The 24,306-nt window shown below is 40.2% G+C and overlaps 1 protein-coding gene across 1 annotated transcript in view; it reads left to right on the top strand.

Moving 5' to 3' along the window:
• The window catches only part of hcn2b (hyperpolarization activated cyclic nucleotide-gated potassium channel 2b), a gene marked incomplete at its 3' end in the record, with an annotated part of 33,186 nt that extends 9,157 nt beyond the window's left edge, over positions 1-24,029 (top strand). Inside the window, exons 4-8 of the mRNA XM_080506700.1 lie at positions 5,763-5,981; positions 15,391-15,537; positions 16,159-16,399; positions 20,460-20,624; positions 23,059-24,029. Coding sequence (XP_080362826.1) covers positions 5,763-5,981; positions 15,391-15,537; positions 16,159-16,399; positions 20,460-20,624; positions 23,059-24,029 — 1,743 coding nt within the window. The remainder of the gene's footprint in view (positions 1-5,762; positions 5,982-15,390; positions 15,538-16,158; positions 16,400-20,459; positions 20,625-23,058) is intronic.
• Between the last annotated feature and the right edge of the window lie 277 nt (positions 24,030-24,306).

Genomic DNA, 24,306 nt, shown 5'->3' with positions numbered 1-24,306 from the left:
TCTTCTCTCCATGGTGCTGCGTATACATTCAGTTTTCCCTTTGAAGCCTCAGAGCGATGCGTGTTGTTGATGCCCGGGTGCTACTCTCCAAGCTCTCGGTGCCACACTGCCAGGGAGCACCCATGTGGGCGTGGCTGCCTGGTATGCTGTGCTGCTTGCCACTTCAGGGTAATCAAGGTCAGGTCCTCTCCTGAGTCACTTTGAATGAGAGACACAGCGTTAAACGATCCTTGTCCTCATGCTTCATTCCAGGCGGCCTCCAGGCTCACTGGACATTTTACTGGACTCCATCTCACTCTCACTTGTGTGTCTGTCTTGCACTCAGACATTTAATAATGGAGGAAGAAAATAACTATATAAAACATTATGAAGTCAGAACTGACCTTTTTTTTTGTTTAACCTGCTCTCCTTCCCATCTCATTTTGTTGTTCTGAGCTTCCTGTGTAAAATAATCAAAATAGGCTCCTTGCTCTGTAATGTAGTCACTTCTTCCCATTATCGCTCAAAAACAATACCTGCCACTTGTCAAAGATGTGCAAACAGCAGACAGTGGCGTTTATAGTAAGCCTGATAATCAGGAGCCTGCTGAACAGAGATTACAAGAGACCAGATCGTCATGGTCTGTTATGTAAGTGAATCTGTTATGTGGATGGTGACAGGTGGTTTTGTCCCATTTATCTCAGCCTGATTGGTTGTTAGATCAATGGCATTAGAATAAAGCCACTATGTTCCTCTCAACTTCAGTTTCTACTTCTTGCTGTGCCATGCTTCCGCAATGTTTAGGCTGCTATGAGGCGTATCACTAGAAAGGGAGACAGTTGCTCTCACTGTCCAATTTGTGTGGTCTTATTCACACTTCAGAGGTTATTGGGAATATGCTCATTTCATTCAGGTGTTTGGAGTAATTCCACTGGCGGCCAGGTCTGTCAGCGCTCATAAGGGTAATAGACAGCAACATAGTGAGATCTGTGTGCGGAGTGGTTGGTGTTTATATGTGAGTGACAAATGCTTGTTATGGTCTGACAGACATTTGGTGCAGACCTCACTGACACAACATGCAGTCGTCAGAGAGGAAACATGGAAGCCAGTGGTCCAATGCAGTGTACAATTTGGAACAAAGGGCATACAAATAAATTGCTGGTAGAAACTGATTGAACTCTTCATTTTCTGATAGTTCACGTTTAAGAAGTGCTACAAGTTTGTGAGTGTGTCACAAATCTGTGGCGAACCCAAACATGGACTCATTCACATAGATAAGTTTAAAGAGATTGTTGTAAGTCCAAACCGGGCGAAGGTATCCTGAGGAGGAATCCAAAAGAGTAACCCAAACACGAACGTGAGAAAGTCCAAAACACGAGAAAACACAAGGAACACTAGGGAAGACGCGGGACGTCTCGACACAAGGGGACAAAGACGATCTGGCAACGAGACACTGAGGGAGGAGAGTATAAATACACTGGGGAGGGGAAGGCCCAGGTGAAGCGCATCAACAGGATCAAATGTACAGAGGAAGGACAGACAGGAAGGACAAGTGTGCAGCGATGGAGAACAAGACAGGTGAGCATCGGAATGAAACAGGAAGAGACAAAATAGGTAAGACGCTGAGACTTTATGAAAACAGAGAAGGAGACCTGACAGAGTGCAGATGTAGAATCAAGTGTTTCACTGGAGGTAAAAGTCAAATTATTGCTTACACATAAAGTCTGATTTGAAAGAGACTGTATTACTGTCACTCCATTATCGTTTATGGGATTTCTTTTTCTTGAAGACATCTAAGTGCTTGAAGACAGGATGGCTATCCATTTTTCAAATTGTGTTATTTATTCATTCATGACAGATAATTGAATAGATTTTTTTTAATGATCACTCCAGAAATTAGAAAACATTCATGGGACAGTGCAAAATTGATCAAAAAAATAAAAATAAAATCAATATGTAAGAATTCGGCCTCATTGTAGTGTATTTGTGAGCACTCTCACCCCACATTAAGGAAAGCCCTCATACGATTCAGGGTGTAAAGAAGAAGAAACTTGAAAGAAAGCATACCTTTCTCTGCATTTAACCCATACTATTCAAAGCCATTAACTATACATGCATTGGTTTTGTCCTGGTAATGTGGTTTCCTCCCTCTGTCTAAAAACACACATTTGAGGCTAACTGGTCACTCGAAAAGAACCAGTTGTTTAATACTGCCATTCATGAAGACACACTTTTATGAATCCATCATGGATAGAAATTAAATGGCTTTTGTGGTTATGTATAAAAAAGTCTTCTTCTTTCTTGCTTGCTTTCAGTAATAACACAGTCCTTCAACAAACACTTACCTTACGCTTGGCACTTCCAGGGCAGTATTGATGCTCTGAGCTTAACGCATGTGGCCACAGCTTGCAGTTTGAAACACTGAGGTGATGCACATGGTTGCACACAAACAGCAGTGTAATTTGTACAGCTGTGACTCAGTGCAGGATCCTCCACACGACACAGTTCATTAAGGTGCAGCGTGAAGTGAACCTGCTTCCTCTCTGAAGTGTGTCGATTATTACAAACCTCGACTACTACTGTTATACTAGTGCACCTATAACTATTACCTTCAGAAAACTTTCTCTGGAAACAATTACACTTGCATGGATAAACTTGATTCTCAGTTGTACTAAGAGCAGCACAGCAGCTGTGGTGTTTCCTATTGCAGTGCTGCCAATGCCTTGGTTTTATATTGAAATGTAAAAACACCTCTCAACTTTTAAAACACTACAAATGTCAGGCTTGGAAATTGGAGCGGGCGAAGTAAGGTGATTTGTTTATGAATAGAACAAATTAGATTCAAGATTAGATGTTTATATCACAAATAAGTGTTCAGATATTTTTTTAATTGAATCTGTATTGTCCAAGACCAGAAATAATGGTCATTTTGATTCATCATAATTGATTGTTTATTTGGGTAATCTTTCAATTATAATATGTATATAGAATAGATAGAATATATATAGTCAATAGTACAGTAAACAGTAAACCATAAATTGTATTGTATTGTATTGTATTCTACTTCACACTGTACTACTTTAGTTCTAAGTAATGGATCCTAACATTGCTAACAAGATCATTCATAAAATCTTGCATTTTAAAAAATGGAAAAGTCAGTTGTTCCATTTCCACTATCTGTTTTAGACTATTAGACAGTATGATTGTCAAAATATGCATATGTTTTAACTAACCTCAATTTACATACTACGATAAACTTTAACTATGACTTGTTATTTACCCTGTGCCTCATTAAGCTCAGGGCTGGTCAACTGATCTCTGATACAGCAGAATACAAAAACAAGCACTTAACCACACACATCCCTATTATTTTGTTTTTGATGACACCTCCCACTGACTTAATGCATGAGCCAGAGCCTCACCAGGACCTTAAATGTGACATATAAGTGTATAGCTCTCACCTATTTGTAGCCTCACATCTAAAACCACATATTGACTCACAAATTTAGATACACGACGATCCTTGTAATTTGGCCTTAATGTAAGTTAGGCCCCATGAGTGTGTGTTGTTTTACAGTTTCAGAACCCACAAAAACAGTAAAACAACACACGCACGCAATGAAATAGATGCTGTAAGTCAAACAGCAGGGCAACCCAGATGGGTGTGCCAGCATGCATGTACATTTACTGCTCTATAATTAAACCATAATGCATCATAGATGTTCCATATTCCCTTTGTGTTCCTCCCTAAATGTATTACGTGTAATTAGCTATCATCCACACTGCTCAGTGAAGACTGATAGTGAAGAAAACCAACACAACAACAAATTTCATTCATTTCCTCTGTCTCCCTCTCCGCCCTCACAGAGCGTGGCATCTCTGTAGAATTAGCTTATTGTGTTACTATGAAGATTGTGATTTCCAATGGAAAGAGACAGCTGTGCACTGTCAGTTTTAATTAGCTGTTAAATCAAACTTAACCTAAACACTGACCAGTTACAGATGGTCAGTGTATTTTTAAGTATTATGTGTCAGAGGGACATGCAGACAAAGGAGACAAAGGTTTCTACCTAAACTTGGACCGACAATCTTTCATAGTTTAGAGTTTGGTATGTGGAGTTTAACTGTATGAAAAACTGATCAAAAGCTTTCACAAGTAACACTTAAGCAGCCACAGACATACAGGCATTCAGAAGGGTGTATTTTCATGTACTGGACTGGACTAGACTGGACTGGACTGGACTGGACTGGACTGAATTGAATTATTCAAAAACAAAACATAAACGGTGGAAATCAGATTACACTACATTGCGACCCGTGAAAATACTGTGTGCACTGTACACTTGTTTGTATATGACTATGATGGTTGACTGTAAGAAAGTCACAAGCCAACAGATGCATCCAACTGAAAGAAAGTGTTTATTTGGGAGTACTGGGTGGAGAGCACCGGGCGAGGGATGTCTGCTCCTGCTGTTTGTTCACTCGCATTGTATCCAGCATACTGATAACAGTCCAATGTCCATTCACGTCCTGTGGTTGGGGGAGCGAGACTCCTTCTCAGGCTGCACATTTAAATGCTTTGTGTGAATTTGTGTGAATCGTTTATTTTTATCATGAGCTATAGGACTACATTATAGTGAGACAAGTTACAAAACAGCATTTCATAGAAATGACAACAAAGCTAGAGATATGACAATGGTTCCCATAATCTAAGAGATTCAAACTGTTGTCATTTATCATGTACGATTATAAGGTCTGGCTTATCTCCTCAGACAAATCATAAAGTGTTGATAATGCTGACAGCTCATAACCGATACAGAACTTTAAGCCTCATTTGGATCCCAAGCCGAGCGCACAGAGTGACAGTAAGGCTGAGTCTCTGGTTTCCCCGCTGTGCAAGGCTAAGTACCTTTAAAATCTCATCTTCCGTCTGAGCAGTCCATCAAATCACCTTTCTAAACACTAATTTTTAAACATCTGATGGCGGCGCTTTGCCAGGGTGCCCTCTCTCAACCCCAGTGGATTTGAATGTGAGATTGATGCAAATCGTCCTGGAAAAATACAAATCAGAAAAAAAACCCATCTCGTCAATCAGTGGCTGAGCTGGCTGAGGAGATTTAGGCCACATTCATGCATGACACCTGCGCGCTCTCACACAAACACTTAGTGGTAAAACTCTGGACACTGTGCAAACCACCGCTATCTTAGGGGATGATGTGAGCTTCAGCTGTGCCTGTGGAGGGCTGTCTAATGAACCCAGCATGGAGGAGTAAAGGCTTGACTGAGTGCGCGAGCACCAATCAAAGAAAGACCGGAGCAGGCAGACGTACAGGCTCCTCATTAATTCCTCTCCTTTTCCCTTGTCTTCTCCTACTTGGTCAAGACAAGGCGAGGCTGCTTAGTGATAGTCATTAGGCCCTTTGCTAAATCTGACACAATCACCAGAAACAGCTACAGACTTCACACGTAATGTCTTACTTCTGGGACCTTTTTCGTTAATTCACTTTGCCCTCAACCAGCGGCTGTCACACTGCACTCGTATGGATTTTAGCTGGGCTGAGTCCTCACAGTCCATCTTTGGCAAAGATAAAAGCCTCAGGCCATCAGGTTAAAACAAGTCTAACATTACACCGAACTGATGAAAGTGAAAAAAGCTTTTCAGAGAAGGGGAATGGCCTGCGTTTTCCACTGACTCACCCATTCCCACTTATTTCTCCTCCATCTTTATGCTCTTCCTATTTTTTTTTTTTTTTGTGTTTTACCCCTCCAATCTCTTCCTACAGAATGATTCATGGAGCGAGCTTTACTCCTTTGCCCTCTTCAAAGCCATGAGCCACATGCTGTGTATTGGATATGGAAGACAAGCCCCGGAGAGCATGTCAGACATATGGCTCACCATGCTCAGTATGATCGTAGGAGCCACCTGCTACGCCATGTTCATCGGTCACGCCACCGCTCTCATCCAGTCACTTGACTCGTCCAGGCGGCAGTATCAGGAAAAGGTAAGGATCTCGCTAAATTCTGGTTTATGCGATTCCCCACCGCTTTAACCTGTGATAGGGCACTCAGTGGAAGAGTTAAGAATGAAATAAACAGAGTCTTGTTGAAAGATATTTATGTTTTGGTGATGACCGAGCCTCGCGTATGGAATTTTGTACCATGTCATGTAACATTGTACTGGTTATGACAATAAAGAATCCTTGAATCCTTTAAGCACTCAAAAGGGTTGATATACTTTAGATGGAAAAATGGCGATTATTGAGTCTGCCTCAGCAGTTTGATGATCGTGTAGCTGGTTTCTCTTGTTTCGTCTTATCAAAGCCCATCTAATTGGGATTTAGTGGGATATTGAACACCAAAACACCAAAGTCGTTCTTTGAAGGTTTTGATGTTGAGAAGATTAAGGATCATATTTGACATCAGATAGTGAGTTTTGTTGTATTTGGAACAAATATTTATTCACTTTTATTTTAAAGGACTTTATAGATACTCCTTAGCTTTTTGTGCCTATTGTTTATGCTTTTGATGATACTGTACAATCACATGGATTAGTAATGACAATCAAATTAGATTCTTCTACAATTGATAACAGTATGTTGCCATTAAATCAGAGACAGAGATTTTATGAACAAATCTTCACTGTTGAATAAAAAGGTACTATAGTAGTTGCTTGTTAAAATGTACTAAAAAATAAATAAATTAGGAAGGTTTTTTTCTTTACATTATATCTGACTTAGATTATAACATGATTTGTGACACATTATCATAATCGAGGTGATTCACCATAAGACACCATAAGAAGTCTCTATTTCAAGATTCAACCTGTTCAGTCTCTCCTACTACTCTGTACAACAATGTGGATGAGGTTGTCATACCTGTCGTGAACAAAGAGGATACCTCATTTGATTCCGACACGCACGCGGCATCTGCTCTATTAGTTCGGTATTAACGGCTGCATCTCGCTGAGCCCTGGACCGTCTGTCATCCCCGAGCGCTGCCAGATCAAAGCTTTCCTTTTCTGCAGGCCAGGGTGGGGAGCAAGCTCCTGCTTTATAAGGCCACGGTGTCATTGGTGTTTCTGCATCGTGTTAGCTTCTTTAGATCCTGAGTGATGTGGAGGCGTCTCACACGGGTAACAAACCCCGTACAGACATATACGACATCAGTGATTGGTCAAGCTTTGTTGTTTGGCTGAGAGAGGCATCTGGCAAATGTTTAGAGCAAAGGGTGATTAAGTTTTCTTTTGTCTCTGTGGGTAATCACCAGCATGTAGAAAAGCTCTGTCTATTTTCTGACTGTGGTTAGTTGCAGCTTGGTGAGGTGTCATGTTGGACAGATCACCTGGGAGGTCAAGCTGATGATAATGATGCTGAGTTCATAGCAGACTGACTCACCAGTGATGCATCAGTGGTCTCTAAAATGAAACAAACATTTAGTTCTGATGAGACATGCAGTGGAGAATGTATATGTTTCAAAGAATTTAAATCTTTCAAACATAACCTGTGTAAACTCCATGTGCAACTTTAATGTGATAGATAATCAAAACACCCACAGTGAATCACTGCTGTGTGGCAACAAATCCATCACAAATGAGTTCAAATATCATATAATTATTTCGTCTTGAGAATTTATTGTTGAGAAATCCATTCACGGTCCGGTCACCATAGTCCAAACACACAAAGACAGGCACCTTCTCAAGTCTCAGCTAGGGACAATTTAATGTAATCAGTTACTCTCACATGCATGTTTTGGGGTTCTGTGACGACACCAGAGTATAGAATATGCAAACTCCATCCAGCGTCTTTTGGAAAAACCCCTAGCAGAAATAATGATGATCTTTTTTAGCAATCAGTAATTCAGTATTATCCCTTAAACTTGTTTTTATGTAAGTGTCTTTTGATCTTGCCAACTAGTAACCTTGTGAAGCTTTCCGTGCATTTTTAAAATCTAATTAAATTTTTAGAAGTTACTTTCCTTTTGATCATGGCCTCTATTTTTGTAGAATCTTTGTTTCTTATTGTTCATTAATTTGTCTTTTCTTATTTCTTCCTTGCTTTCCTGTAATGAATCGAGTAAACTTTGTTTGGTCAAGTGTTACTTTTAAAGTTTTTGTTGTCCTTTTCACTTCTACAGTAATATTATCGTGCTTAGTTGCATTTTCGCTGAGTTATATCAAAGCCTAAAAGTAGATTCAACTGGACTTTCAGACTTCCTGTTTTGTCTCACATCACTTCAATTGTGTTTTCCTGGAAAAGTGGGTAAAAGTTTCTATCAGGTCTGCCAATTATACTGAGATTTCTCGGTATGAATGTATGAATCTGGAGAAAGTCACCATAATATTATACTATTATGGGTTTCCGGTAGGATTATTTAAAATTAATGCTATAAGTCAGAAGGAGGTCCTCTTGCAGTCTACCCCACACTGAGACTTGAGACACGAGTGGAAAGAAAGAGCAAATGAGCTGCTGGCTCCATGTTGAGGTCTGCTTTGTGTCATTTAGTGTCGCTGTGCTCCATCAGCGGTATGACGTCTGCAGCATTCAGTTCCTTGTCGTCCGTCTCCGCCCCTCGGACTTCTGTCATGACCGCTGTGAAGTAATGAGCAGAGCAGCAACACCCTGCGAAGCCGGACCAAGACCGCTCTCACGACATCCTTCCCCTCATAACTTGTTCACCATGAACCACTGAATTGACCATCCAGTCAGATGACAGACTGGAGACAGGGCTGCTGCTTTAAACTCACCTCGCTGACAAAACAAACTTTTTTGTCTGAGACTGTCTGGATGCTAGCGACAGCAGAGGCCAGTATTGACATACTGCAGAGCAAACAGTTAGCATTGTGCCATGTGTTGAGACAGAAATGTCATAATAGCTCAGACACTAACCATCTCATCCTCTGTATGCAGAGACCCCACAGACCAAAGGGAGAGATGTGTATTGTAGCTGTTTACTGTCAGTCCGAGTTAGACAAAACATCCTGGCATTTCTCTTCTGTATCTGAAATGATATATGGTGTTTGGTTATTGGTGTCTACGGACAAGGATATAAATAAAGACCATATAGCAGGGTGGTAGCAGTGGGATGAAAAGCCTGGTGAGCAGACGAACCCAACCAGGGTGGCAAAATACATCTAACATTCAGTATTTTTAATAAATAGACATGAAGAGTTTAGGCCAGTTTGAACTCATTTATGTGCCTGTTACAAACACATTAAGTGTCAGAAGTGTGATATTTACTCACAATTGACCATGACTTTTAGCTAATTTATTATTTGCTCTGTCTTAATCGGCAACTGGACTTGTTTCAGGTTTTAAAGACGTTTTTCTTCTTACAGGCTTCATCAGTTCTGAACTCAAGAAAGAGAACAAAAGTAATGACATGATGAAGCCTTTCGAGTAACAGTGAATCATCTTGAAAACTCTATGCAAGTCCAGCTGCCTGTAAATATTAGTTTTACTATTATTTCCCTTCTCTTCACCCTAAATATATATTCTCTTTACAGGTGCAAGCACTGAAAAAAATGAAAGCAGAATTGTTTATAGTGCATTGTACTATGTATGATGGTGTATATGACCGTTAAAGAATCTTAAATTATTTTTTGAGCTGGATGACTAAGAGTTACATCGGGCAATTTGTTTTACAATTTTCCTTTTCATCTAACCAGGTTGATGTTTTTTTTTTTTTTTTGCAGAGAGGGGGACACCTTTATTTTACCACTGCAATCTGTCATTTATACCTGCCTCAAGCTGTTAGATGCTAATACAGTACAGTCTCCTAAAACATTTATCAGAAAGTAAAAAAGGATATTGTAGCATATTGCTACATTGCATGTATTATTTGTTGCCTTGTTTCACCCTTCGATGTTGTCTCCCAAAAGAACTTTTGTAACATTTGTTTCATCTGATTATTCTGTGCTTGAAGTCTGTGCATTGGGTCTTATACCCAGCGTTATTCAACATATGAGTAGACTACTGTAAGTAATGGATTAATTCAATCTTCCAGGCTTAGATATTGTGATGATTAACTAAATAGGTGTCAAGGTGACACTGTAGTAGAACACTTAATGTACCTCCATAGCTAGAAAACCTCTGGCCAGGCCTTTCTCATTGGAGCTTCCATAGTCCCATTGTGCCTGTGTACATTTTCAATATATGCTCCAATTTCTCCCACATCCCAACATAATGATGTTAGTTGATCATTTTCCCATAAACACATGTGTGCATGTGATTGTATGTCTCTATGTTTGCCCTGCGATGTACTAATGAATTGTCCCCTGTGAAAAATTCACTGAATAGTAGAGTCAAAGTGGCACATTGATGTAGTGATTAGCGCGCTCACCTCACAACAGAAGGACAGTTAGTACTGCCAGGGCAAAAAGTGGAGTTTGCATGTTTTCTTTTTGCCTGAGGAGATTTCTTTTCTGGGTGTGTGAGCTTCAAGGATGGATTATGTCACTCCAGTCTAGTGTGCAATTCTATTCAAGCGGATCTGACACAGATGTTACATTACTTGGGAATCGCTGCTGTTGAGCATCCCTCTGCTCAGGAAACATATTTACGTAAATACATAAACGTATTTTTAAACAAGCAGGAAGCCGTGACCCAAGTTTCCGAATGGCTACAGTAGTTGACGCGTGAAGTCTTAGATGATGTAGATTGGTGTTCATGCATTCTCTACTAATGGCAGCACAGTCGGAATGATGAGGTGAACCTCAGTCATCTCCTCTTTTATGTCGAGGTGACTGGTGCCCTCAACCTGTTTATCTCCACATTCATTCATCCGCACTTGGATGTTGGGCAATATACCATCTGCCAGCGTACACCACACACAGACAAGGGGCATTACCCATTATGTAACTGCACTGTTCCCCCCCCCCCCAGGAGTCACAGAGCAGTGAGTCAAAATAGTTGTGAAGCGGGAGATGTGACCTCTGGGGCCTTTAGAGAAGGACACATGCACTTGGTCTTGACGCATCAAAAAACAGCTTGAGGATCTGGTCCGTTCATCATCTGGACAACCATTGAGTCCTAACCGAGAGCCTAACACCTGCACCCAAGAGATGATCTACATCTCCTGGAAAATTTAAAGGATCTTCACTTGTTGTCTTTTGAGGTAGTCTTAGGGACCCTCCTTGATGACATATCATCGTTTGAACGCATGTGGTCATCACTGACTCTGTTGATCACGGGATCTCATGTCAACAATGGCCTCAGATTGAAGTTATTTTTTATCACCTTCAACAATATTTTTCGATAGTATTATCAATTGCAATTCTGCTTGTTGTCAGACACATACAGCTTAGGCTGCACAAAATATAGCAAATGTATCACTATTGTAATATACAGATTGCAGTAGGCTCACTGAACTGCAATAAATGTATGTCAGCAAATTTGGAAAATAATATGAAGTATGGCAGCTATTGAAGAGCATACCTGTCAGAAGCTCAACAATCCATGGAAAATAGCTAAAAAGAACAAGTCAACAACTTCTCCGCAACTCTACTGGTGGGAACAGCAGACAAGCTGAAACACATCAGCATCATATACTGTTTGTTTATTGCAAGTCATATCACAATCACAGTACTTGTGTAATATCAGCCCAGACAAGAGGCAAAGGGGAAGTCCTGAGGGACTGTGATCATGAACTAACAGAAGTGTGGACAGACACTTTTAATAATTCACTCTCCCAAGCCGTGGTGCAGATGAGTCTCAAAATTCCCTCCATTGTCCCTGTGTTGTTACATTGTAAAACATATATTAGGAAATCAGTGAGGTTGTGTTTTGTGAAAACAGGATGTCTATATTCAAGAATTATTATCTTTATTTGGTGTTGCCATTTTGACACATCATCAAGAACGTACACACACACACACACACACACACAGAGATATAAGGCAATGTCACATGCTGATCCATGACGCTCAGTGTCATGGCCCATTAATAAGGGGACCAATTCAATTTCTCCTTTCCCTCTGTGGTGGCTTACAGTGACAGCTATGCATCATGTTCCCAACCCACCAACTTGCAGCTTTATGTCCCATAAAAAAACTCTCTGTAGCTTCTTACCCCTTCCCCCTCCTCCCAGTTAGTCCACGGGGTGAAAGTGATTCCATTATATGTATGTATTGCATTTAATAGTTTTATAAGAGTGCTGCACAGGGTTTGGACTTCAGTATTATCTGCTTCCTAAGCCACTGGGTTGGATTAGAGAATAGGCAGTGCATTATTAGTTTATTAGAAGTATCTGAGATAGTTGTGTTTATGCTTGGACACAATACTTTGGAGTTCAAGACTAAAACAATTTCTGATTGTAAATATTACTTACAGCAACATATATCTTTAATAAATCTACATTGAATGTTTGTCTTTGTATGTCATATAATGTGAGTCATGGGTAGTTGTTTTTTTTGTTTTTTTCTAAAGACCTTAAAGATTTCCAGAAAACAATTTCTTAACCTTTTCCACTTTAGAAAGGTTTATACACTCACTTATTTAAAAATAAATACTTTCTTTTCCCAGGGGAAAACCGCAGGCTGTGAGAGCTGCCCTCTCGTCCCTCTGCTTTTTGAGTGACATGGTCACTAATCTGAGTCTAATGCAGAGAAAATCACAAACTCAATAAAGCTCAGTTTCCTCTGCAACCCAACCACTTTAAAAGAATCGAGAGAGAGAGAGAGAGAGAGAGAGAGAGAGAGAGAGAGAGAGAGAGAGAGAGAGAGAGAGAGAGAGAGAGAGAGAGAGAGAGAGAGAGATGTCATTCCAGTTTAATTGAGACAGTCACACTGGATCTTGAGGCAGGAAACACTTAATAGCAGCCTCCCAATTTATCCTTGTGCTTGACTGAATGAATTGGATTCTCTGGTTGGCCTTTATTGTCACCGACACTTGGCAAATGAGGTGAAATTTGACAAGTTTCTATGTGATTCATTGCATGTGTTATGGTTACATGCATTTTAAGGGAGTACTCACTTAACTTCATGAAGGATTTGATAAAAACGTTCAGAGTTTACTTGGAGGAATGGAGACGAAATCAAAGGGAGAGACTGAGTTGGACAACTTGCATGGTTTTTGTTTAGCGCTGCTGTGGCTTTTCATGCTACATTAACCATGGCAAAAGCAATTGATTAGGACCGAATGAGATGCAGATTAAAATTGGTTTGCTTGAGAACAAAAGAGGATGTTGTGAATTGTTTTTGTAGATGTAATCCAATTATGTGAGTCATTAATGTAAGTGACCCAATCACATGGTCACTTTGTCATGTATGAGGCCATCTTGTACTCCATGTATATGAATAATTAATGCAGTTTATAAAACACAATCACAGTGAAATAGGAGGACAGCAAGAGCTGGACTTACAGAGTAAATGCCATTGAATTTGAAAAGCACTAGATCTTACTTTTTCACTTTGCAGTTCTTATATAAGCACAAGTTGTTGTTGTTTTTTCCCCTTACATAAAAACCTCTGAAGAGAAAAAAGCTTTGGGAGAGAAATAAAATTAATGATGTCCTGCCGTGACAGCCACTCTGTGCCATATTAAGGATATTGTGATTTGCCGTGTCACCTGTGCCACCGAGGTCAACCCTCCATTTTGTTCTCTCGGCCATATGTTACCTCATAATGTGACAAAATGTAATTTCCCGGACAGAAAGCTATTCTGTTCAACACATGTGTCATTGACTGTAACAACCAAGGTCACTGCCAGTGTCCTCCCTACTCGCTCCTCCTCCTCCTCCATACATATACGCACATGGACGACTTGTCCTTTAAATTCATCTGTCAGTGTGGGACGTGGAGGTTCTCCCTCAGCCCTGTGCTTGAAATCTACTACTTGTCCAATTGACAGTTTATTCCACTGGGGAATGACTCACACTGCTTAGCACGCACAAACACACACACACACACACACACACACACACACACACACACACACACACACACACACACACACACACACACACACACACACACACACACACACACACACACACACACACACACACACACACACACACACACATATGCACACTTGGGAGAGACCTTATGTAAGATTTAAAGCAACTCCGAACACAGCATCCCGTATGGATATGTTGCAGTTTTCATACAGTATTGATCAGATTTGTTTTGCAGCAGTTAAAGTCTGTAGGTTCATGGAAACAGCTACATCATTCATAGGGTTGCATCTGTCTGTGCTGACCGCTCTCCTGCCGGAATAAGAGAAAGACTAGTTTCAGGGGTCGTCTTGTCGGCCTGTTCAAAATCACGCAGTCACTTTTCCACCCTCGGGGTGTTCTGCAATGTGGAGCATTGATCGCTTGTTCACAGAAAACTAGTGATGCATGTAACCATATTGATGCATATTCCAGGTATGAGGAAACTCAATGTGTGGACAGTCGATCAATAATAGTGATGTGATTTATTCCATAGCTGATAGACTGTGCAATGCAACTCCACCTTCACGAAAGAGACCTACAGGAGGTCTTGCTAATTCCACTGGGAACCCAGGCATGAAATACAGACTGGAGTGTCATAATGAGCTCAGAGAAGTGGACACTCAAGCTCCCCTTGATATAGATAAACATAACTTCAGTGAATATGCAATGGTGTGAATCACTTGTGCTCAATCTGACCCGCCAGTGAACAAACACGGTGTGCAGTGACCGGCCTATGTTTTATGCTCTTTACATCCAACCGCAGTTACATATTCATCAGCTTCAACATAAATAACAGGCACATCTCATTTAAATGGAAGCACCAATACACAAATGCACACCGGCTTCAGTTTAAATATTTACACATCGTCGTGTTTTGCTCCTCATAGATCACAAAGCAGTTGCTTCACCTGCGTTCCTCATAGAAACAATAACGATCAAGTGTTTTCAACTGTGAGGAGGACTTTGGCATTTTTGTTAACTTTTACAAGAAATAATGAAAAAAAAACATTTAAAACAATATCGAGAGAGAGAGAGAGAGAGAGCGAGAGAGAGAGACACTGTCTGTGGTTAAACGTCCTCAATCCAGCTGTCTTTTCCCTCTAAACACAGCAGAGCGTGATAAATCCTCATGGGTTTCCAGAGCTGTCATGTTTCCTTAACGGCTTCATCACAGTTTTCTGGCCATAGCTTCAAGATATAAGTGGGTCACGGGATCCTCATGTGTGCAGAGCTCAGCATCTCAGTGGCTTTTGCATCAACATACACATGCATGCTAATGTGATGGCCTGAGAGACACACTGTTTAAGTAGCAATGGAAGGTGTCTGTGGCTGTATGGAAGAGATCAGTGTGATGCTTCATAGTAAAAGACAAACTTCTTCTCAAACAATCACAATTAACTATAAAGTTTGCTGACTCGTTTTCTTTCTATATTGCCTAATGCTTCTGTCTCTCCTTATTGTTGTGTATCATGGCTCCAGTACAAACAAGTGGAGCAGTACATGTCGTTCCACAAGCTACCGGCTGACTTCCGACAGAAAATCCATGACTACTACGAGCACAGATACCAGGGGAAGATGTTTGATGAAGAGAGCATCCTGGAGGAGCTTAATGAGCCTCTGCGTGAGGTAAGGAGACAGCCAAGCCATCACTGTACATCTGCTTACTCACACAAAAATACACACAACTCACAACTGTCCACCAAGCAGGTAGAGTGGATGACGTTTAATATGATGCTCAGTCTTTTCTTTATATACACTCAAAAGTAATTTATGTCACTTTTTTGTCTGGCAATTTTTCTCATTACTTTATTTTGTAACTAATTAACCATCTTTGAATATACATATATATATATATATATATATATATATATATATATATAATAATTATATAATAACTGCATGGCGATAATCTGATTTTCACCTGTCACCAAAGAATACATATTCTTTGTGTTAGAGGACACTGTTTACTCTACTTTACAGTAAACAAAGCCCACTTGTTAAGCAAGCAGGTCATGAAAAAGTAAAAATAGGGAATTTTCCACATCAGTGTCATTCAAGATAATAAAAAAAGCTACAATTTATACAAAGTTTCCTGTAAAAATCATGTCTTCATTGCTGGATTTTAGTTGTTCAAATATTACAAATGAACTGTGACTACATATTCCCATTAAAATATAATAATATGCCATTTCCATTCATTTAGCTGTGAACCCAATTCTGAACTTTGCTGTCTGCTTCAACATCAAGGAAATCATCAACTTCAACTGCCGTAAGCTGGTGGCCTCCATGCCGCTGTTTGCCAACGCAGATCCCAACTTTGTGACTGCCATGCTGACCAAGCTGAGGTTTGAAGTTTTCCAGCCGGGAGACTACATCATCCGAGAGGGAACCATCGGCAAGAAGATGTACTTCATCCAGCACGGCGTGGTCAATGTCCTGACCAAAGGGACCATGGGCATGAAGCTGATCGACGGCTCCTACTTTGGAGGTAAGTCACAGCGTTAAGAAGCTTCTCTGGTTCAAGTCATATTCTGTTGATATTGTTTTTGTTGTTGTTGTTGTTAAAAGTGTATTCCCTTGTATAAACCTTTTAAGACGTATCAGCTCCCAAGAGGGAAACATCAAAGTATACTCTAAACAGCTATATTTACATATTGCATATAAAAAGCAAAGTTTACAAAGTGCTTTCACAAAAACAACAACAGCAAAAAAAACTTTGAAAAACCTGCCAACAACAATACAAATAGCATGAAATACTGGAGTAACAGGAATAAACCATAAGCTGACCGGCTAAGGCAATATGAACTAATAGGTAGTGTAAACTGAAAAAAATCAATTCAATTCAATTCAATTCATGTATTAACATTACTTGTAACAATTATACACTTAAGGAAGTGGCAGTTGGTGGTGAAGTACAAAAGAATGAAAACAAGAAACTGTGGGTAAACAGTCGATGCACAATATAAGTTGAATGTATTAATGACTGCATTTAAATCAGACTCACATTCATAACTAGGTGTGAGGTTCTTTTGTAGCCACTTTATCCACCTCTTGGGGGGGGGGGGCTATAGCAGACCCGTTGACAGGAAAAAGACAGTGAACACCCTAAAAATGTAGCAGACACAGAGCAACAATCACACACGCTCACTGTTTCATACGAGCAAACACATCAATTACTTAATTCGCCATGCATGTCTTTAACTTGTTGGAGGAAAGTAGAATAACTTTGAACATGAAGACGTTGCACAGGAAGGCTCCTGAACCCAGAACTGAACGGGGGATATTCGTGCTTTGAGGCGGATGTGCTCCACCAAGATCCACTTCAGTTACATAAAAAAAAATGTGTTTACAATCCAAACAAACAAAAAAATCCAAAACAGGCAGGTAATTAAAAACAACAGCCTCCTTTCATTTAGCTACATGTGAAGCCCTGCCTCACCACCTGCTCTGTCCCACTTTCCGAGCAACAACACAAATACAATCTTTAACTCCTCAGTGATGTGCAACGCTGGAATATCAGCTACTCACAGTCATATGTTTGCAAACACACACAGCCAATCAATATGAGCTATTTAGGAAATCTCAGGTCTTCATTCACAAAACCAGTAGTACACTTGGGTTGGAGTGACATCACAGCTGGAGGACCACAGGAGTGAAAATGTGTGGTAAAAGCACTGAATTAGTAAGGAGCTACAATCTACAATTGAGCTCTGATGGAATTCTGCCGACTTTTATGTGGACACATAATACTATGTTCATGTATATGTCTATACACATATGGCTGGATTGTGTTTAGCTGATTTAGCAGTTTTACACTTTGTTTCTTTGGTTGTAATGCGGTTAAATAGGGTTAGGGTTAGAAATTGTCAAGTGTTCAACAAAAGACTGCATCAATTACTGAAATATTTTACATCAGTGATTTTGAAAAGTTTGGTATGTATTTATGTATGAATGGTCATAACTGTTATAATTGTGGTTTTTCACAAAAGCTCTTTTTTGTCTTTTTGACTTTTGACTTTTATTTTCATTATTAACAAAAGTGACAATGAATTCACTTGATTTCTGAAAACCCAATTGAGTAAAACACAAGTTTCATTAGACATACAGGCTCTGTTCCCTTTCAGAATATAATCTGAAGGGGTGTAGAATCTTGTCTGATCTTTTTCTTTATGTTGTATTGTGAGGGTAACTTGCGTTGGATAGTTTAAGAAAAGAACAGCTCAAACTGAACTGAAGGTTTTTAAATATGCTGAGTGTGGATTTAACAATTTTCTAAATTTCTTTCATCGGTTCCTGTGAGCTCAGAAAATATAAATCCCTTGTTTTTACACAAGGTTTGTGAAGTCTGAAGGAAAAAATCAAACTTCAATCAAACTTCAATCACAAGTTTTAACAATACGAGTCTCAGTGATCAGATCCCCTCATTGATTAACAGTGAGTTTATAAGCAATAATAAAAGATTAGAATATGTTTACATTGATTCTAGAAATAAGTTTCCTCATAAACAGAGCACTTTTTTTATGTCTAGCAGCCAGACAAGGTACTTGTTCGTGTCCAAAATTCACTTTATCTGTCCTGCATTTCTCTGCATTTTTCATTATGTTTAATGATGAACGTTGTCTTATTCACAAACTACAAATGGGCATCCAGTAGTTTGAACAGCCTTTTAATTTAGCCCCAGTGGTTTCATTAGTATTATTATCCTCTGAAAACACTTCCCACTGCATGCTAATGATGCTAACAATATGCAAATGAGGATGTCATGATTAACCATGAGGTTCTCCTAAGTGAGAGTTTATGAAAGGATGTCTGGGGTAGTTTCTGAGTTTTCTTAACTCAGATAAAAGTGGAGCGTCTAAAAAGATATAATTAATTTCTGGAGAATTACGAGGCAAAATTCAAAGGACAAAGAAAGCCTATTTTTGAGAAACTTGTTTTGAGAAAACCAAAAATTACATCCAGTGTGTTGGATCACAGTATTGTTACTTCAAAGAAAGACACAGCACGGGGCTGCTTGTTATATCTGTTTTCATATAGCTCTGCTCACACTATAGCAGCTTCTCATAAGGTACACTGAGCTGTTGTTATTGAACTTTTAGAAAACCTTAAAATATGGCCGATTCAGCATAAAACTTTTTGACTATTTTACTTCTATTTATTTAGGGCTGTTTACTCATCCTGCCTTCAAATTTATATATTCTATTCTCCTTACATTTCTCAAAATGCCTTCTTTCTTATTTTATTTAATTAATGGTGATCATGTTTTCATTAAAAAAAAAGTTCTGACTCCAGAGTTGAATCAACAAATAGGTCAAATGATTGTGTGTCAGTAAAGTTAATAACATATAAAATATTCATTTAATCACACACATTTAACTTTACTCAATTATTACAAAATGTGCTTCTATTACTTTTATTTGGTTTACTTTTGTTAATGTCAGTTTTGTTTGGCAAATGATTCCCAGACTGAAAATGAGGCAATCAGAAGACAGTCAATATAAGAATATAAAAAGACCATTTGAAAATGAATACAACTGAGGTACATAGAGCTAACTGTAAACATAAGTTTAAACAAACAAACAAATGACTAAAATATTAGAAATAACAGATGACCCTTAAAGCTGGTGTTTAAGAAACAAATATACCAAGTATACACAATAAACACAATTATACAATAAATATAATTTAACAAAATAACACAATCAAATCTGATATAACTGTACATGAAAAAATACTAAGATAAATTAAATAGGAATAAATGGGTATTCATTATCGACACCAGCTAGCACTGAATATTAGGTGGGCATGTTTCCCACAATATTGATTTAGATTTAGACCTCATTTGTTAACATTATGTTATTAACACTGTTCAGATTTTATTCTTGTTTGTGGTGGACGAGTTTGTGTTCCTCTCCTAAGACACCTCAGTGAAAAAGACTGTTAAATTCCACACGAATGCAGTACCAGTGTGGGTATGCTTAATTAAGTATCCTCACGTTTCGTTTTCTCTTTCCCACCGAGAGTCAGAGCAGGTCGACCTCTCAGGTGAGGAGAAACGAGGGCGCACGGTTGTCAGGAGAACAGTCAACTCCAGACCAGATAAGAAAAAGCCGTACAGAAGAAGATACAAAGGGAAAGGAAGGGGGAAACCAAACATAATGAAGCTTAGGTTGCACGTCTCTAAATATAGTGCCATCCATCCTTCACACGGCTGTCAGAGGTCTGCCAGAGGTGGAGGAAATACTCCATGTTACTGTCACTGGGTCACACCGATGACACAGAACTTCTGCATGCGTGAGATTCCTTCATTATGATAACATGTTTGTTTTTTGTTTTCATACAGCTCAGTGTAAAATCCACTTTTTATTTGACATTCTCAGAGGAGGTTTCGTGCAGATCATTTTCAGAGTGCTCAGTATATCACTCATTTGTGATATCTCAGCTTTCTTTTTTTTTTCTGTCCCTGTCTGACACCCTGGAATCAGGCAGTCTGGCATTTACTGATCCAACCATTTCTTTCTTTCCCGGCCTGTCTGTCACCTTACCAGAGATCTGTCTGCTGACCCGTGGCAGGCGAACAGCCAGTGTGCGAGCAGACACGTACTGCCGCCTGTACTCTCTCTCTGTGGACAATTTCAACGAGGTGCTGGAGGAGTATCCCATGATGAGGAGGGCATTTGAGACCGTCGCTATTGACAGATTGGATCGGATAGGTAAGACTGGTACTTTTCAGCAAAGGAAAAAGTCTTCTTACTCACAGCAGTTGTTTTTGTTGGACGCTAACGCCAAATAACAGCTTTATTTCTCATTCTGTTAGTATGAGACAGTTTAGTTTGCCCATTTCTGATTTTGATACAATTTGAAGAAATAAATGACTCTCATGCAACCCAATCCTGCATCTATTTAATATGCACTATTTATACACTGATGCTGAGGAGCCAAATAACTAGCAAGGCTTCATTCTGACCGACGTGAACCTAAATATGTCCGAAGATTAATTAATGACAAGGAAATGCCTCAATCCAAGTATAATATATAGAATGTTTCAGAGATTCAGTCTCAAATAATTAGGCCTTGTGACTTCCTGGTAAAGCTGTGGCTTCTTAGTCATTCAGAAGATGAAATGAAGCATGAGGAAAATGTATTCATTCATTAACGTGATGTCTCTGTCAAAACACAGTGCGATATGACAGCGGTGATGTGCAATGTGAATGATCCTAAGTACTGTGTTTGGTTTGGTGTAAAGGAAAGTAAATGGGGGGGGGTGGGGGTGGGGGTGGTGGGGGGGGGGGGGGGGGGGTGCACGTGTCTCCATGCATACTGTAAATGTGAATGATTTCCTTTTGAATTTTAATGCTTGCCGGGAAAGTTTGCCTTTTTAAGGACGCCGCAGACACTTAAGACTTTTGCATTCTTTGTTTATGAATGTAAAAACTTACAAAAAATTATTAACACTGATTGTGTAAGTTGTGGGTTGTTTTTGACAATGAAAACAACTGTCACCTGTGAACACACACCCGTTGTTCGGGTGTCACTTCCCCCATTCGCACTTCGCATATTTGCTAAAGCCCCACATCCGCTACCTGATGGCTGCTGTTGCCATAGCAGCAAGGCTCCAGTCATGTGCAGCCGTCGGTCAGGCAGCTCACCGATTTGGAGGATGACTGAGACCCTACCAGCAGCCAAACATTCCCACTGGGCTCCGTGTGCTCTCTATGTGCATATTAATTACTCAGACTGTATTTTATTTTATTTTTTTTGCTGAAAATCAACAGGATCAAACACACATAGGTCTAAAAAATATTAAACACAAACTCCTAAAATGTAAACAATGGAATCCTTAACATATCAGTAAGTATATGTTATTGTGTACACTTCATGTGTTATAACTCAATACGCTTCAAGTCATTACAGTGTGTGAACATAGTGTCACACACGATTAGTATGAGCAACTGTATTGCTTTAATTGAAGCAGCTGAAGGTGCAACTTGGTAATGAATTGTTGTGACAGCACTGATGCAAGAATTGTGTTATAGCTGTAAATTCCTTTGTCTGTGTTAATTCGACAAAACAGGCAGCTTCAGCCTTCCACCTGCTCCAGAGGCATCACTTAGCTCACTGTAGTTTTACACAAACAATTCAGACAATAAAGGCCCTTTCTTATTTTGTTAATTTTCATCGACAAATAGAAAATGATCATCACATGTAAGCATCACTTGGATAATCAGTTTGCCATCCATCAACAAGAATGCCTTTGTAAGTCTGTCAAGTACCAACAGATGTTGGATCATCAAGATTCAGCTGGAAATTCAAGCAAGCAGCAGAAACCTTAGTTTTTTACCAAAACTTCAACTCCAAAAGGCAATCTTGGGTTTCCTACATTCATTCAAACTCTGTGACGACTTTGTTCTGAAACTCATTCAATTGGCATCAACAGCTTTATCAATAAATGCAGAGAAGTATTAGATTACATGATGACTTTCTTGAGTTCACACATTAAGGGATGACACAACCTCCATTAGAATCTTAAAGGCCAATTTTTCAAGTGTCTGGAGAGCTTGCAATTGCAAATTTAGCTTTTAATGATTCAAATTCTACTGTTGCTGATTTCTTAGTTTATTTGCTATCACATTCATGGCTGAGGTGTCGACGTCTCTGTTTGGCCTCAAGTCAGCTGCACATCTGCTTCTGAAGCTGTGGCCACTACATCCAGCTGCGCTTTGAACCACTGAACCTGCATCCAGAGCACTGCAGGCAACTCAGGTTTCATCTTCCTGCACTTGATAAGCCTAAGCTGACTTAACCGTTTGAATCTGACTCTGTCACCTCCAGGAGAGTATGCAGTAGAAATTGAGGTTCTACCTCTTGCAGTCGAGAGATTAGTCCTTCATAATTCTACAGTGGATACACCATTGTCAATGGTGCCATATATTTTAGGTGGTTTGCGGTACATTCTTGTGAGTGTGTTTACCTGGGATGGATTCTGTGTGTGCAGAAACAAAATGTTTATAGGCATCATATCTAACAAGGCCTAGGACGTGGGGTCAAAGAGCATAATTATAAAGTTAATGCTTCTCTTCTCTGTTTTGGATGAGATAATTTTAGCACTCGTTTCAGCATCATATAATTTCTGTCTCCTTATTACAGGCAAGAAGAACTCGATCCTAATGCACAAAGTCCAGCATGATCTCAACTCTGGGGTTTTCAACAACCGTGAGAATGAGATGATCCAAGAGATAGTTAAATACGATCGAGAGATGGTTCAACAGGTGGATGTGCCCCGCCCTCGAGCCATGTCCATGACACTGTCACAACACAGTGGGATTTTTACTCCCACAGGTTCCTCCACACAGCCCCAGAATTCAGCGATTGCCACTCTGCAGCAGGCTGTAGCTATGAACTTTTGCCCTCCCATGCAAGGGAACTCTGTTGGATCGGGGAACTTACAGTCTCCTAGGATGGTGAGGAGATTCCAGGTGATGCAAAGTGTATCCAGTCCTGTGTCGGCCAGTCCACTGCAGTCTCAGCTCCTTGCTTCTGGTGCCTTTGCTCCGGTCCTCTCCAGCCCATCTGTCCAGAGCCCGCTGGCAGTTGGAGGGAGATCATTCCAGTATGGATCTAGTGCCCTGGCTGGCCTTACCTCAGGCTCCCAGCTTTCTCTATCCCAGCAGCACACAGCAAGCCCTGCACGCCGGCCCAGCACCCACAAGAGCACCCACTCTTTGCAAATGGGCAGTCTGAGCCAAGATGCCAGGGCACTGTCAGCCTCCCAGCCCTCACTGCCTCATGAAGAAGCACAATCATGTGTACCCAGTCCACCCCAGTCTACGCGAGTCTCCTCTACTTCCATTGGACCTCCCTCGACCCCATCAGGTCAGACAGGTGTCCGGAGTGCTATCACACACCGAGTGATACTTCCACACCAAATGTCCGTGGGAGCTTTCCCTGCCGTGGCCCGGCCTGGTTCTGTGCATGGGTATGTAAGTGGTTCAGGGCTCGCTGTAGGGGGTGTGGGAACCGGTCCAGGTGACTTGGCACTGCCTAACAAGGACTCTATAGTGAGCCTTCCTGAAACCGACAACATCAAAGTGAGATCCAGGCTGTCCTCAAACTTGTGATCTTAAATATACTGTTTTGGGAGAATGATTCAATGACATGGCTTGACTGCAAGAACAAGGGCGGTGTTCCACTTTTCTTTACTCCAGTTTGACTATCCGAATGTAAGTTGAGTGATCGGCAGCAGGGAAAATCTAAAATGAGACTGTTCTAACACAATAAAGTCTGTATTGTGACTTTTAAAACTTCAGCTTTGAGATGTTTCTACTCACAGACACAGTAGATGCACAGTTATGTAGTGTTTTAAGTAGCACCTTTATTTCAGAAAATAGTCAGCAA

This window comes from Blennius ocellaris (genome assembly GCF_963422515.1).
Source record: "Blennius ocellaris genome assembly, chromosome: 12".
Lineage (NCBI taxonomy): Eukaryota > Metazoa > Chordata > Actinopteri > Blenniiformes > Blenniidae > Blennius > Blennius ocellaris.
The sequence above is the reverse complement of the archived record's forward strand: the minus strand, read 5'-3'. Positions and strand labels throughout refer to the sequence as shown.